We start from the raw sequence: 16,694 nt of genomic DNA, 5'->3' as shown, positions 1-16,694 counted from the left end.
TCACACAATCCCTCTGTTATATCACACAGCCTCTATATGATGTCATTCAGCTGCTGTGCGATGTCATAGAGATGTTTTGTGATGTCACAGTCACCTTGTGGTGCCACAGCTATGTCTGCAATGTCACAGTCTTCTCTATGATGCCACACAGCTGCTCTGTGATATCCTACTCGATGTCACAACCCACATTGTGATGTCACAGAGCTGCCTTCTTTGATGTCACAGCTTGCTCTGTGATGTCACAGCCCCCTCAGTGCTGTCATACAGTCCACTCTGTGCTGTCACACATCCCCTTGCTGACATCCCAGCTGCTCTGTGCCTCTGTGACACAGCCACAGAGGTGCTGCTGTGACACAGCCCCCTCGGGGCCATCCCACAGCCCCTGCCAGTGCTGAGCCCCTGTGAGCTCTGTCTGTGCCCTGCTGGTGTCCCTGAGGGGCCCTGGCAGTGCCCCAGCCCTGCTGGGCTGTGCACAGGAGCTACTCCTGGCCAGAGCTGTCTCTCTGCAGCGCTGCCCTTGCCAAGAGCTGCCTCTGAGCCAGGAGCCCGGCCCAGCTCAGCAGCACAGACACAGCACAGAGACTTTAATGACCCTCTGGGGCTTTGGTGCTCTTTGCATCAGACTCAGTCCCTCAGAGTGGGCTCAAAGAACTTCTCAAGAACTCAAAATTAAATTGAAACTCCAAAGTTCCTTGAAGATTTAATGGCTCCCACTGAGGGACACCACTGGGAAAGAGTCCCCAGGTTCCAGTTAGAGCAGAACACTGGAGGCAGTGATGACAGCTGGGGACAAACAAGGCAAAGGTGTCTCTGGTGCTGAGACACCTGGATGTGTTTGAGGAATGCAAAGGGCCAAGGCCTGAGCCCCAGCCCCTGGCCAGGCAGATCCTGTCCCTCCCTCCTTGCTCAGGGCTCTTCCCGGGATGGGCACTGGCATGTGGGGATGTGCAATGGCAAGGGCAGGAGCATGGGGCGGCCCCTGCCAGGCTGCTGAGCAGGGACAAGGAGGCAATGAGGCCCCAGCCCTGCAAGGGTCACTTGTCTCTTGCTCCTGCCTCGGGCCCAGGCCCAGCAGCCATGGCCAAAGTGCTGCCCAAGTTGGCTCTGGCAGGGCTGTCTTGCAGCTGCTGCCCATCCCTGTGCCCTGTGCAGCCCAGGCTGTGCTATGGTGTCCCTGCCCTGTGTGCCTGTCCCTGCAGGCTGTCGGCATCCCCCAGCTGCCCCACCTGGCTGGGCCCTTCCTTTGCTGACAGCTCTGCCTCCTGCCTGCCTCTGCCTGCCCACACAAAGCCTTGGGCTGATACCAAAAGGGTTAATTCAATTTTTACTGTGCCTGTGAACTTTCAGCACAGGAACAAGGCATGCAGGAGCTGCTTTCCCAGCAGGAATGGTTGGAAGTGAAGACATCTGGCTCAAGAGTGCAGTGAGAGAAAAAAGGACTGAATCTGGGAACTTGGGGTGGGTTTTATAGTAATGGGTAAACTGTAATACACATTTAGTGGCGCTGGTAGAATTACATGTCCACATAACGTTAGGAGTTATCCCTCAGTAAACCTCAGGCCTGAATAAATGATACCCTCTTAAATAGCAAATTAGTGTTAAGGAACCTTATTCGGATATTTTGGAGACTTGGTGACAGTGGGGCCTCACAGAACCAAGGAGTCAGCTGTGACACTGAGCAAACTCATGGAACAAAAGGTCAATTGTGACACAGCAGAACCCCATGGAACCAAAATCCATTTTGGCACATTGGAGCCACATTGAACCAATGGTCCATTGTGATACTGCGGATCCAAGGAGAACATTGTGACACTGAGAAACCTCTTGGTGACCATTTTGACCCAGCAAGACCCCATGGAACCAAGGATTCCTTGTTAAACTGTGTGGCCTCATGGAACCATGAGCCACTGTGGCACAGCATGGCCACGTGGAGCCAAGGGGCCACTGTGACACTGTGGATCTGAGGAGACCATCATGTCTAAGGAGCCTCATGGAACCACGAGTCCATCATCACACTGTGGGGCCCTGTGGAACCAAGGGGACCACAGTGACTTTGTGGGGCCTCATGGAACAATGGAGACTATTCTGACACTTTGGGACCCACTGGAACCAAGGGGCCATTACAGCATGGAAGGGCCTCATGGAATCAAGGGGACTCCAGTGAACACTGTGGGTCTCCTTGGGATGAAGAGTCCAATGGAACCAAGGATACCATTGTGAGGCCTCATGGGACCAAAGGTCCATTGTGACACAGCAGGGCCTCATGGAACCATGAAGGCCATTTTTACACCTTGAGGCCTTGTAGAACCAAATAGCCATTGTGGCGCTTGAGAGCCTTGTGGAGCCAAGGGGACCACAGTGACACTGTGAGGCTCAGTGAAACCAATGGTCTGTTGTTACACTGCAAGGCCTTCTGGAATCCTGGAGACCAATGTGACACCAAAGGCCTCACTGAAACAAGGGGCCATTGTGACCATACAAGGCCTGATGGAAGCAAGGAACCATTGTGACACTATGGAGTGTTGGCAGGCGAAGGGACAGTTGTAACGCTTTGTGGCACCATGGAACAAAGGAGTCCATTGTGACACTACAGGGCCCCATGGAACTAAGGCTTTGTGGAACAGTGCTGTAACACATGGAACCAAAGTTCATGGTGACACTGCAGGTCCTCGTGGAATCCTGGAGGCCGCTGTGACACTTTGAGGCCTCATTGAATCAAGGGGCTCTGCAGGGCCTCATGGAACCAAGGACACCCTGCTGACATTGTGAATCCCCATAAAACCAAGGATCCAGTGTGACACCATGGAACCAAGGAGAATGTTGTTGGCTGTTGTTGGCAGTACAAAAGCTCTTTGAATCAAAAGTCCATTGTGACATTGTGGGGCCTCATTGAAGCATGGAGACCATTATGACATTTCAAGACCCACAGGAACCAAAGGGCCACTGTGACACCACAAGGTCTTGTATAACCAAAGCAGCCACAGTGACACTGCAAGGTCTCATGGAAGCAAGTGGCCAGTGTAACACATCCAGGCCTGGTGGAACCAATGGGCCATTGTGGCATTGCACAGTCCCATGAAAACAAGGAAACCATTTTGACACTGCAAGGCCTCATGGAAGCAAGCGGCCAGTGTGCCACTGTGGAGCCAAGGAGACCATTGTTATATCACTGGGCCTCATGGAAACAAAGATGTCTTTTGATCCTACAGGGCCTCATGGAACCAAGGGGCCATTGTGATGCTGCAGGGCCCCAAGGATCCAAGAACATGGAACAAGTCTGGCTAGCTGGGCCTCCTGGGGGCTGCCTGACTGGTCCTGCTGACCTTGGCATGTTGAGTGTCACTTCTCATCAGTCCCTGAAACCCTGGAGTTCTGTGCTCTCCTTCCTGCGGGAAAGAACTGTCCTTGTCCTCCAGGGGTTCATGGCCGAAATTGGGATTCCTCCTCCAAATGTGATTATATCCAAGAATTATTCCCACATGTTGCCTGCCAGGACAGACAGCTCTGGCTGGCCTTGGCCTTTTGGGACCCGCCTCACATCTGCCTTGAAAACACTGGGGGCTGTGCTTTTCTTCCCATGGAAAAAAAATAAAACCATCTTTCAAGTCCAGGCCTCCATGGCCCAATACGGGAATGCACCTCCAAAATTCCTTATATCCAAGGATAGCTCCTAGACAAAAGCTGCCAGGACTGTTTATGTTCGCTTTGTTTCCTGAGGGCCATCTCTCATCTGCCTTTGAAACACTGAGGCTCTGTACTTTCCTTCCTATGGAAAAGAACTGTCCTTCTCATCCTGATGCCCCTTGACAAAAGTGGGGTTTGGCCTCCCAAATTTTGTCTCTCCAAGGACTCTTCCCTGACAACAGGTCTGGCTGCCTTGGCCTCCTTGGGGCCACCTCTTATCAGCCTTTGAAACACTGGGGCTCTGCCCTTTCCTTCCTATGGAGAACTGTCATTCCAGTCCAGGAACCTATGGCTGAAATGGAATTCCACCCCCAAAACTCCCCATATATCCAAGGGTTGCTTTCAGACAAAAACTGCTAGGACAGACAGGTCTGGCTGGCCTTGGACTCTGGTGACTGCTTCTCATCTGCCTTCAAACCCTGGGGTTCTGTGGTTTCCTTCCTATAGAAAAGAACTGCCCTACTTGTCCAGGCGCTCTTGGCCTCAGGCACTTGACCACTCTATAGGGATGTTGGGAAGGATGAATGTTTGACAAGAAAGTCTCACAGATATGTGTGCTTGGCAGAAAGAATTTTGAATGTAGAATCTGAAAACGGAATATAAATGAAAGCAAGTTTTGATACAAAAGAATTACAGAGCCAGTCTTACTGGATAGCTAAGAAGGCAAAGCGTATGTTAGTTAGAAGGGGTTTTTATGACTTAGTGCAAAGGATAAGCCCACCTCAAACGATGTTTTTACCAAGCAGAAAGACAGCACAGGCAAACAAGTCAGCAAATTTTGCAAGCAGAAAAAAGATTTCAGAATTTTCCACTGCAAGAAAACTGGAAAGCAACTTCTAGCTTAAACAGTAATGTACTAACTTTTAGGGATTGGAGAATAGTAACATGAATATGGTAATTACATAAGTTATGATGGGCTATAGGCAAAAGTTATGGTATAGATTTGTTCTTCTGTATTAGGATGCTCCGCAAGGAAAGTATATAATGCATTGTAACCAATGCTAAAGGGTCTTCAGGCTTGTCTGAAGATGGAGCTGACAGCTGTAGGCACAGGCTCTATCACCTGTGACCATAGACTTCTGTAATGTCTTGGATATAATAAACTGCATTTTGAAGAGCCATCTGGAGTCCCGCATCTCTCATTCCATCTCTTACTCTATGGAAACTCATGGAGCCATGGGTCAGTTGTGACAATGTGGGTCCAAGGACACCACGGAGACACTAAAGAACCTCTTGGAACCAAGGGGCCATTGTAACACTGTGGTGCCTCATGGAATCAAGGAAACCATTGTGAAACTTGGGGGCCCCAAGGAGCCAAGAGTCCATGGTGACCTTGTGGAGCCCGTAGTGTCATAGAGGAGCCACTGTGACACAGCGAGGGCGTATGGAGCCCAGGTGACACATCAGGGCTTTGTGGAACCAGGAAGCCGTTGAGACATTGCAAGGCCTAATGGAGGCACGGAGCCATTGTGACACTACAGAAGCAAGGGAACATTGTGACACTCCAGGGCCTCACATGGAACCAAGGAGACCATTGTGACACTGTGTGATCCCATGAAACCAACGGAACATGGGGTAGGTCTGGCTGGCTGGGCCTCCTGGGGACCACCTGACAGGTCCAACTGACCTTGGCATGTCGACGGCTGCTTCTCATCTGCCTCTGAAACACTGGGGTTCTGGGCTTTCCCTCCTAATGAAAAGAACTCTTCTTCCTGTCTAGGCACCCATGGCCAAAATGGAGATTCCACTTCCAAAAATGCCTTGCGTGCAAGGATAAGCCCTAGATGAAAGGTGCCAGGAGAGACAGGTCTGGCTGGCTTGGCCTAAGGGTGGCCAATCTCTTCTTATTCCAGAAGACTTGGACTTCATGCTTTTTTCTCCTGAAGGAAAAAACCATCCATCTTGACCATGTGCCCATGGCCAAAATTGGTATTCCACCTCCAAAAGTCCATACATCCAAGGACTGCTCCCAAGTGAAAGCTGCCAGGACAGACAGGTCTGTCCTCTTGGAAAGGTCTTGGATTCTTGGGGGCTACATCTCACCTGCTTTCCAAACACTAGGGCTCGGTGCTTTCCTTCCAATGGAAAATAACTGTCCTTCTTCTCGAGGTGTCCATGGTCAAAATTGAGATTTCTCCTCCCAAATTCCATATATCCAAGAATTCCTCCAAGACAAAAGTTGCCAGGACAATCGAATCTGGCTGTCTTGGCCTCCCAGGAGCCACCTCTCTCCTCATCTGCCTTTGAAACTCTTGGGCTCGCTGCTTTCCTTGCTTTGGAGAAGAACCGTCCTTCTTATCTACACAGAAATGGCCAAAATTGGGGCTCCACCTCCCAAAATTCCCTATATCCAAGGGTTGATTTCAGACAAAAGCTACCAGGATAGAAAGTCTGGCTAGCCTAGGCCTCTGATGGCCGCCTTTTATCTGCCTTTCAAACACCAGTGTTCCGTGCTTTCCTTCCTATGGAGAAGAACCGTCCTTCTCCTCTGGGTGTCCATGTCTGAAATTGGGATTCCACCTCTAAAGTTCTCTATATATAAGGGTTGGTCCCAGACAAAATCTGCCAGTACCGTCAAGTCTGGCTGGCCTTGGCCTCTGGTGGCTGCCCCTGCAACACTGGAGCTGTGTTCTTTCCTTCCCATGGAGATCCCTGGGACACTGTGGGGACCTCATGGAACCAAGGGGATCATTGTGGCACCACTGGAGCCCATGGAACCAAGGGGCCATGGTGACACAATGGGGCTTCATGGAACCCAGAGACCATTGTGACCCTTCAGGGCCTCCTGTCACCAAGGGGGCATTGGGACACCTCAGGGTCTCATGGAAGCAAGGGACCATTGGGACACTGTGGGGCCCCATGGAACCGAGGGAACATGGAACAGCTCTGGCTGGCTTGGCCTCCCAGGGGCCACCTCACAGGTCTGGCTGATGTGGGGATGTCATGGGCTGCCTCTCATCAGCTGAGAGTACTGGGGCTCTGTGTTTTCATTGTTACGGAAAAGAATCAACTGACTTTTCAGATACCCATTGCCAAAATAGGTACATTTTCAAAAATTTTCCTCTATGCAAGGGTATCTTTCAGAAAAAAATGCTTACTCTGGCTTGCCTTGGCCCCTGGTGGTCATCTCTTATCTGCCTCTGAAACACTGGGGCTCTCTTCTTTCATTCCTATGGAAAAGAACCAGCATTCTTCTCCAGGGACCATGGCCAAAATTAGAATTTGGCCTCCCAAATTCCATATATCCATGGATTGCTCCTAGACAAAAAAAAAAAACCAGGACAAACAGGTCAGACTGGCTCTGTCCTCTGGTGATTTTCTTAGACTATGAGCTGAATGTTTTCATTTGGAAACACCTTGCAGAGGGCACAGAGATCACTTAATAAGGGATTTTGAGGTCTTGGGCATATGACCACTACATATGGACAAAGGAGCTCTGTGCTCTGTGCTGTTGTGGTGGTTTTGCATCATGGAAGTGATGTCTTCAGAGAAGCTGCAAGCAGCTTCCTCTGTGTCTTGCAAAAAAATCAATCAGTAATTAGCTTTGAGAATTGACCATCTGTTCAACCACTAAGGAAACTGTGCACGCCTCTGCGAAGACACATGTTAAAGATGAGAAAGCCTGGGAGGGTCTCTTTCCCTTCTGGCTGGCAAAGAGGTAACAAGGATGACCCGGCCCCGTCTCAGCCAGGCCTGGCCGGGCGGCTCCTGCCGTGGGGCCGGGCCGCTTCCCAGGGACCCCACTAGGCCCCATTGGCTGCCGGGCAGGGCAGGGGAGGCCAGGGGAGGCCGGGCCAGGCCATGGCTGCAGTTGTGACCATCTGGGCACTGCTGAGCCCTGCCCCACCGCCAGCCCGGGCCCAGCCAGGATCCGCCGGGCCCCAGGAGCAGCCCCGGGTTGGGCTGGCTCGGCCAAGATTCTGCCACCGTTGGGGTTCATCCGCAAGCCCCGGGCAAGGGGAGGAGAAGCCATCAGCCCCTGGCGGTGCTGCTGCTGTGTTCTGGCCTGGCTGCTGAGATCCTGGCCCTCCCCACAGCACGGCCCATCCTGACACAGCCCCAGCGCAGCCGCTGCAGAAACCTCCATCGTAAAACAGCTCCAGCAGCAAGCACCGAGCCCAGCTGGGGTCACGGAACCATCTGCAGGCCCTGGGTGAGATATGAACTCTTTCAGTGCTTCCATCCTCCCTCGAGTGAGAGAAAAGGACAAAGTGCAGGCACATAGAGGAGCAACAAGAAGATGCCGGGGTCAGTGAAGAGGAAGTTGAGTCCCAGATGGGAGGGATGAGGAGATGCCTTGATCTTGGGGCAGAAATCCTCTTGTAAAGCTACGGAGAAGGATGTAATTGATACATCAAACCCTCTTTTTCCTTATAATGCATTGAAAAGTACGGGGAGATTACTTGTTCAGAATTGCCTCTGTGGCAGCAGCTCTCTGGCCACAGAGAGAAACAACTTTCCCCGGCATCATGGTGGGAAAGTCTGTAAGAAGATCAAAGAAAAGAATGAGAAACAATTCTTATCTTCACTAGCTGAACCTAGTATTGTGAACATGTGGAATTATGTTATGGAGATTTACCAATGGGTTGTTTCTTAAATAGCCAAAGGTGATGGTATTTGGATTGGAGGACCAATTAGGACCACCTGTAGTGAACTAGCCTATAAAAGTATAGGTTTCTTAATAAAGATTATTGTCAGCCTTCTGTGAATCATGGAGGCAAAGTCTATTAATACCTGGCCGTGGGCCCTTGACGTGAAAGGCCCCCATGCTAATGTAAGCAAATGCTGAAGTAGCTGTGATCCCATGAGAAGTTTGAACAAGGAAAGAGAGTAGAGTGATGAGACCCTGTGCCCTCAGGGATAGAAGAAGATCTCTGTTCCCAGAGATGAAGAGGATTTCAGAAATAATGAAGAGAACCTTGCTCTTAAACAGTTCATCTTTAAACAAACACCCCATAAGTTGACATGGCCCATAAACACAGCTGGGGGAAAAGATGTGAAAAAATGGGAGGGACTTCACAATTGCAGATTTTCTGGATGGCTGCTATTCATGGAAATTGAGAGCCATGAGAGAACAGTTTTCTTATGGAGAAGTCTCCATAGCATGAAAGAGAGACTCCTCTCCCTAAAGGAAATGAAGAAAACTATTCTGGACGTGGTAAACTGAGTGGAAATTTTAGGTTTTGTCTCCTTATATTGTCAATAAGAAAGAAAAGGTTGTAGGGAGAGGAGAAGTGTTCTCAAAGTTTTCTGATTCTGATTCCTATTTTTCTTTTAATTACTAGTATTAACATTCCGTTACCCCCTTTAAATACTCTTTCTTTTAGTTACTATTATGAATTTTTCTTTATACCCTTTAAAAGTTTTGAGCCTACTTTGCCTTCCTCTGAATCCTACCTCACAGCAGATACTGAGTAAGTGTATTCTAGTGAGTGCACCAGTAATGAGCCAACACTGAACCCACCACACTAATTAAAACATTTGCAAAGAAATCTAGAAAAATACTACAAAAAAATTCCTGATGAACTGCTCCAGACAAGAGGGAAATCAAGGCAGAGCCATGGTTTGTCAGGACTTGCTTGATCCTAATGGGGCCTGTAATGCATTTGGAGCTGAGCCCTGGAACCTCAGGGCCTGAGAGGAGATTGCACAAACCTTTCCAGGAGTCAAAGTCAGAAGAAAACCCCAAAATGTCTCAAGGCATGAATGGGTCCCACTGAGGTCCATCCCCTACACAGGCTCCACATGGACTTATAGGAGGAGAGAATTATAGGCCAGGATGGCACAAAAACCTCTTGGACACTCAGTGTGGAAAGGAAAATCCAAAGTACCTTCAACACCTTGATTATCTCAAAGCATTAATGAGCCCCACTGAGTGTCAGTACACAGCTCTCAAGGGACTCATTAAAGCAGATAATTGGGGCCATGATTGTACAAAGTTCTAACAGAGTCTGTATCAAACTGGCAATACCAAGTACCCTAAAATAACTGAAGTACCCTGAAGCATAAATGGCCCACTAAGTGTCATTACAGATTAAGGCTCTCAAGGGACTCATTAAAGGAGATATTGGAGGCTGGAAGTGCACAGTCTTTTTCATAGTCTGTATCAAAAGGGAAACACCAAGTAGTTTAAAAAACTGAAGTACCCTGAAGTATTAATGAGCCCCACTGAGTGTTGTTACTGACAAAGCCTCTCCAGGGATTAATTACAGCAGATAATTGTAGGCCATGATTATTGCACAAACCTCTTAGAGACTCCAAGGCAAAAGCCAAACCCAAAGTCCTTTGAAAAACCAGCAATCCCTGCAGGGAGAATAAAGGAGAACAAGAGCCATTCCTGACCATGGCTCCCCAGGGACTCCTTCAGCAGATCCTTGAGGCCACTGGGATGTGGGCTAGCGGGGAATGCTGAGGGCAGGACAAGGGGCTGACAGTGCCCAGCCTGGCTGGGGCTGTGCCAGGAGGCCCCAGGGCCTCAGGGCAAGGTGTCTCCTCCCAGCCCTTGGTGGCACAGACACTGCTGTGCCCAAGGACACCAAGACTTGGCTTCTCTTTGTCCCCACCTGTCATCACTGCCTCCAGTTCTCTGATCTGCCTGGGGCCTGGGGACAATTTCTCAGTTGTGTCTCTTAGTGGGACCCATTAAAAGTCCAAGAAACTTTGGAGTTGGATTCTGACTTGGAGTTCTGCAGAGGTTTCTTCAGCTCCCTCTCAGGGACTGATGTTCAGGGCCTGAGCACAAAGCCCCAGAGGCTCATTAAAGTCCTTGTGCTGTATCTGTGCTGCTGAGCTGGGCTGGACTCCTGGCACAGAGGCAGCTCCTGGTAACCAAGAAGAGCTTCAAAAGCACATTTCTCTTGATGAGCAGCTCTTCTGCCAGCCCAGCAGGGCTGGGGCACTGCCTGCAGCCACCCTGGGCACAGCACAGAGGCACAGAGAGCTTCAATCAGTCAGGGCTGGGAAGGTGCTGAGAAGTGCCTGGGGCAGAATCACTGCCAGCCCTTGGCACAGGAACCTCTGGCTGCAGGACAATGCAGCTGCAGCTCCTGGAGCCATCTCCTGCAGCTGGAACATCCCAATGCCTGCAGACCCTGTGAGTACATTCTCTGATTGTCTCTTGTGCAGAGCAGCCAGTGGTGCCCAGGGCTGTCGTGCAGAGCAGGGTCCTGCAGCCCAGGGCGCTGTGCTGGGGCAGGGACTCTGCTGCCTTCCAGGGACAGCTCTCAGCCAGCCCTGGCAGCTGCTCCCAGCACTGGGGGACAAGGTCTGGGTTGGAGGAAACAGCTGGTAAGGCTTGGAAGTGTTCTCCTTGTGTGGGGAGGATGCTGCATTGTTCAGGATTGCTCCCAGCATGGCATTTACCTGCAGAACAATTCCAAGCAGATTATACAGGGGGCGGAGAAAGCCATGGGCTGCATAAAAGCGAAAAATTTATTAATCTTCTGCTTTGGGTTTCTGGGATGGGAAAATGCACGTAGATATTCATTTCTCGGTTCATGTTTGAAAAATAAAAAATTTTATCTCAGCATTGAATAAAGCAGGCAGTGAGAGAAATCAGCACAGGATGCCTCACAGGCAGTGTCAATGTCATTTTTCCAGCCTCCTCACTGTTGCACTGATGTTGCCATCAGAGCCTGCAGAGTCAGAGCTGCTCCTGGGCAGTGCCAGAGCTGGGAGGGGTCTGCAGGGCAGAGCTGAGCCCCCAGGGCTGGGCTGGGCTCTGGCAGCACTGGCAGGGCCCAGCCCTGGAACCAGGGAAGCAGCTGCTGGCAGGGACAGCTCCAGGCAGCAGAGCCCTGGGCAGGCAGTGGGGGGAAAGTGCCCCCAGGCAGTGCTGGGATATTTAAAGTCCTCTCCAAACACAAGTATTCCGTGATTACTTTTCTTACAGATCCCCATGCCAAGGTACAGCAAATGTCCAACAGCAGCTCCATCAGGCACTTCCTCCTGCTGACATTGGCAGACACACGGCAGCTGCAGCTCCTGCACTTCTGCCTCTTGTTGGGCATCTCCCTGGCTGCCCTCCTGGGCAACGGCCTCATCATCAGCGCCGTAGCCTGCGGCCACCACCTGCACACGCCCATGTTCTTCTTCCTGCTCAACCTGGCCCTCAGCGACCTGGGCTCCATCTGCACCACTGTCCCGAAAGCCATGCACAATTCCCTCTGGGACACCAGGAACATCTCCTACACAGGATGTGCTGCACAGGTCTTTTTCTTTGTGTTTTTCATCTCAGCAGAGCTTTCCCTTCTGACCATCATGTGCTACGACCGCTACGTGTCCATCTGCAAACCCCTGCACTATGGGACCCTCCTGGGCAGCAGAGCTTGTGCCCACATGGCAGCAGCTGCCTGGGCCAGTGCCTTTCTCAATGCCCTCATGCACACAGCCAATACATTTTCCCTGCCCCTGTGCCATGGCAATGCCCTGGGCCAGTTCTTCTGTGAAATCCCACAGATCCTCAAGCTCTCCTGCTCCAAATCCCACCTCAGGGAGCTTGGGCTCATTGCAGTTAGTGTCTGTTTGGTATTTGGTTGTTTTGTGTTCATTGTTTTCTCCTATGTACAGATCTTCAGGGCCGTTTTGAGGATCCCCTCTGAGGAGGGACGGTACAAAGCTTTTTCCACCTGCCTCCCTCGCTTGGCTGTTGTTTTCCTGTTTGTCAGCACTTCCACATTTGCTTACCTGAAGCCCCCCTCCATCTCCTCTCCACCCCTCAATCTGGCCCTGTCAGTTCTGTACTCAGTGATGCCTCCAGCCCTGAACCCGCTCATCTACAGCCTGAGGAACCAGGAGCTCAAGGCTGCAGTGTGGAGACTGATGACTGGATGCTTTCAGGAACATTAAATTGATGGCCAATTGCTGCAAACCACTTCTAATAGAAGTCATCTTATTGTTGGTTTGATTGTAGGGGCTTTTTTTCCTTTATAGTAGTTTTCTCATGTTGTCCACAAATAAATGTCTTTTTTGTGCCATTTCTCATTTTGTTTCTCTCCAACTTCCCTGTGGCCACAGACTTTGTCAATGAGGGGTTTCGCTCTGGGTGACATTAAAGGAAATAAAGGATGTCCCAGCCAAGTTTTCTGCAGAGATGTCCTTGTGTTGCCTTCTCTGGAGCTGCAGCAGCAATGTCTGTGTGCAGAGCTGGGGGCAGATCAGTGCTGGCACAGCAGCTGTGCCCAGCAGCAGCAGCACTTGGTGTTGCAAGTGCTGCTGCCATGGCCCTGCCCCGCTGCCCTGGTGGCCCTGGTGTTGCTGCAGGGCCTGAGTGCTCTCGGGGCCGGGCACAGCCCTGGAGGTGGTAGTGCCCGGGCTGCAGCAGGGACAGGCCAAGAATTATAAATAATTTGTAATATAAATCATCTTTGATAGTTCTTTTGGATTTGTCCTTTTTTTCCCAGTGATTTAGTTTTTATTATTGTCCACAAAGTAAAACCATTGTTAGTGCCATTTCTCATTTTGTTTCTCTGCACTTTCCCTGTGTCCACAGACTGTGTCAATGAGGGGCTGTGCTCTTGGTGTCTTTAAAGGAGCTAAATGATCTCCCAGCAAAGTTTTCTGCAGGGATCCCCTTGTGTTCCTCCTTGTATTCTGGAGCTGCAGCAGCACTGTCTGAGTGCAGAGCAGGGCCGGATCAATGCTGAGTCCATCAGCTCTGCTCCTGCTGGCCACACCATTCCTGATCCAGGCCAGGAGCCACTGGCCTTCTTGGCCACCTGGGCACACTGCTGGCTCATGTCCAGCCTGCTGTCCAACAGTGCCCCAGGTCCCTTTCTGCCTGGCTGCTCTCCAGCCACTCTGTCCCCAGCCTGTAACACTGCAGAGGTTGTTGTGGCCAAAGTGCAGGACTCAGCACTTGGACTTGTTCAACCTCACCTTGTTGGATTTGGGCCCTGGATCCAGCCTGTCCAGGGCCCTGTGCAGAGCCGTCCTACCCTCCAGCAGATCCACACTCACACCCAGCTTAGTGCCATCTGCAAATTTGCTGATCCTGAACTCAGTCTCCTCATGCAGATCATCAGTGCAGATATTGAAATCCACGCTGGCTGGCTCTGACCCCTGGGCCATCCCATGGGCGCCCTGTGATGGCACTCAGGGTGATCTGTTCCATAACCTTGCCGGGCACCCAGCTCAGGCTGACAGGCCTGGAGTTCCCCAGCTCCTCCTTCCAGCCCTTCTTGGGGATGGGCTCACACTGGCACCTCCAGTCCTCTGGGACCTCCCTGCTGAGCCATCACTGATGGTAAATGATGGAGAGCAGCTTGGGGAGCTCATCCACCAGCTCCCTCATGCCCCTACGATGGATCCCATCCAATCCTATACACCTGTGAGGATCTGAGAGGCTCAGCAGGTCAGCAACTTCTTCCTCCTGGATTACTGGGGGGGGCTGTTCTGCTCCCTGTGCCCATCCAGCAGCTCAGGAGAACACTTGTGCTGAGGACAACCTGTCCTAATATTGAAAATAGAGACAAAAAAGGTGTTAAGTATCTCTGCTTTTTCTTTATCTCTAGTTACTCTATTACCACTGCATCCAATAAAGAGGAGAGGTTCTCCTTTATCCCATGTTTTGCTATTAATTTGTTTTATAGAAACATTTTCTATTATTTTTGCAGAAGTGGCCACGTTAATCTCTAAGTGATCTTTCACCTCTCAACTTTTCTTTCTGCATGACCAAACGACATCCTTAAATACTTCCTAAGTTGCTTGGCCTTCTGTCTAAAATTTATGCACCCTCTTTTTTCCCCTGAGTTCCCACAAAAGCTCCATGGGCAGCCAGGCCAGTCGTTCTCCTCACTACATCATCTTTAGCCATACTGGGAAAGGCTGCTCTTTCCCCCTTAAGATTCCTTTTTTGAAATGTGCCCATCCTTCCTGGACCCCTTTGTTTTTAAGGGATGTTTCCCTTCAAAAAATCAGGATCTGATTTGGTACTCCCCAAATCGGCATCCTAAACAGGCCAAAGACTGCCCTTCCTAATTCCAGTGCAGAAGTTTTGTTGCTGCCCCTCGTTATTTCACAGAAGATCACAGAGTGGGCTATGACATCACAGAATGGGGTATATGAGGTCATAGAGCAGCTATGACATCTCAGACTGCCTCTGTGATGTCACAGAGGAGGCTGTGACATCACAGGTTGGAGGTATGACATCACAGGGCAAACTGAGACATCACAGAGCGGGCTGTGACAGCACAGAGGGGCTGTGTGACATCCCGGCAGGGCTGTGTCAGGTCACTGGGTTGGTCACTCTGCCCCAGCTCCCCCTCACAGTTTCTCCCAACAAGTCCAATGCTGTTCGTGCCCAGCAGGGTCCCTGTCCCCTGGGATCCCCCCCGGCCCACCTGGAGCCACAGCCTCCACCAAAGGATGTTCCACAGGATCCACCCCAGAGCCTGACATGGGGACAAGGGGCCAGGGCTGTATTACCAGGACACCAAGGATGGATCGTGACACCCGGTCACTGTGGCCAGCTTTGGGTTGCCCAGGGCAGGAAAGATGTCTGGCAGCTGGAGCAGGGTCTGGGAAGGGCCTCCAAGGTGGGGCTGGAGCCCTTGGGCTGTGAGCAGAGGCTGAGGGAGCTGGGCTGGTCTAGCCTGGAGCAGGGAAGGCTGAGGGGCTCCTCATCCCAGCCTGGCAGTGCCAGCAAGGAGGGGATGGAGAACACAGAGCCAGGCTCTTCACAGGGGGCTGGGGGAGACAAAAGCCAATGGGTGGAAGGGGAAAGAGGGGAGATCAGCCAGAATAGGAAGAGTTGAAATGAATTGGGCTGCTTTCAGAATTTCCTCAACACCAAGAGCAGCCTGACCTCCCTTCTCCATCTACCACTGATAGATTTGGAAATCAGGAATTGTTTGAACTGTTCTGTCCTCAGTCCAGGACAAGAATCCTGATACAAGAACTTAATTGTGTTTATATCTATCAAAGAACCACGTTTGTCAAAAATTAATTTTAGTATGTAAATCAGTTGTGAATAGTGGACTCATCAGACACTGCTGGGACATTGTACATAGCTCAAGGAAAAGTTTGTAGCTGTGTGATTGTTATTTTATTGTGTAATTTTTATTACGTAGTATCCTGTTCAACTGTGGTCTTTTGGCTAGGTCCAGTGTGGGCTGGAGGGAGCTCAGATTTGCACAAGTCTGCTCTGAGTTCCAGCCATGGATGGGGAAAATGGTGGGGTGGGGGTAGGGACAGAGCCTGATTGATTGTCAGCCATGAAAGGCCTTGATTTTTATACCCAGTCAAACTGCATGAGGAGGTACTTGGATTCACTGTCAATTGGAGATTGCACATATCAATAAATTTACAGGAAAACAAAACTAAACGAAACAGAACCAAAAAAATCTTTTCTGGCTGTCTTTTTAAATATCATGTATTCACTTTGAATACACTACTGAGATCTACTTCAACACAAAGGATTTGAAAATTAAAATCAAATTACTCCCAGAAGCTTGCCTGGTTAAGGTGTTCTGAATGTTAATGAGCCCTCGGACACTGAATTCCTGCACTCAAGAGCTGAAGGCTGAACAAGCCTCTGGAGCAGTGAAATTCAGCAGCAGCCTCCAAGGTGCTGAGGATGTCAGCAGCCCCCACTGAGGCCATCCCTGCCCAGAGACCATGGGGGAATGGGCAGACAAGGAGAGCATCCCTGGGGCTGGGGCAGCACAACTCAGAGGCACCAGGGGCTCCAGCTGGGCAATGGAGTGTGGAATGTGGCTGGGAAAGCCCTGCCTGGGCTGGGCCAAGCAGGACACACAAGCCCTAATTCCCATCCCCAGACAACTCTGGAGAGTTTAAATGTCCAAGGAGACATTTAAAAGGAATTACAATTGTTTGTGTACTCTGAGTTAGGCACACTGGAGAAATACCAATACAAGGGATTCTGAGGAGCACAGAAGAACAAAACAGCCTTTACTGGGTACTTTAGAAAATCAGAGAAACTTTGGCAAAAGGTTTATTATAGCTTTGTAGTGGTTTTGGTTTGTTAATTTAAGATTTTTTGAATTCTGGGA

General features: G+C 50.5%; 1 protein-coding gene and 1 long non-coding RNA gene across 2 annotated transcripts in view; one reads left to right on the top strand and one right to left on the bottom strand.

Annotated features, from left to right (window-relative positions):
- Positions 1-16,694, bottom strand: part of LOC141727740 (uncharacterized) — a 572,619-nt gene that overhangs the window by 256,912 nt on the left and 299,013 nt on the right. The window lies entirely within an intron of this gene.
- LOC141727761 (olfactory receptor 14A16-like) lies at positions 11,599-12,531 on the top strand. The gene has a single exon (XM_074534045.1). The coding sequence runs from the start codon at positions 11,599-11,601 to the stop codon at positions 12,529-12,531; it is 933 nt and encodes a 310-aa protein (XP_074390146.1).

The sequence above is a fragment of the Zonotrichia albicollis genome, unplaced genomic scaffold (genome assembly GCF_047830755.1).
Source record: "Zonotrichia albicollis isolate bZonAlb1 unplaced genomic scaffold, bZonAlb1.hap1 Scaffold_254, whole genome shotgun sequence".
Classification (NCBI taxonomy): Eukaryota; Metazoa; Chordata; class Aves; order Passeriformes; family Passerellidae; genus Zonotrichia; species Zonotrichia albicollis.
This window is presented reverse-complemented; position numbering and strand designations above follow the sequence as displayed.

What these genes read in the sequence shown, in the direction of transcription:
- LOC141727761 (XM_074534045.1), top strand. Translation starts at nt 11,599, where the DNA reads ATGTCCAACAGCAGCTCCATCAGGCACTTCCTCCTGCTGACATTGGCA.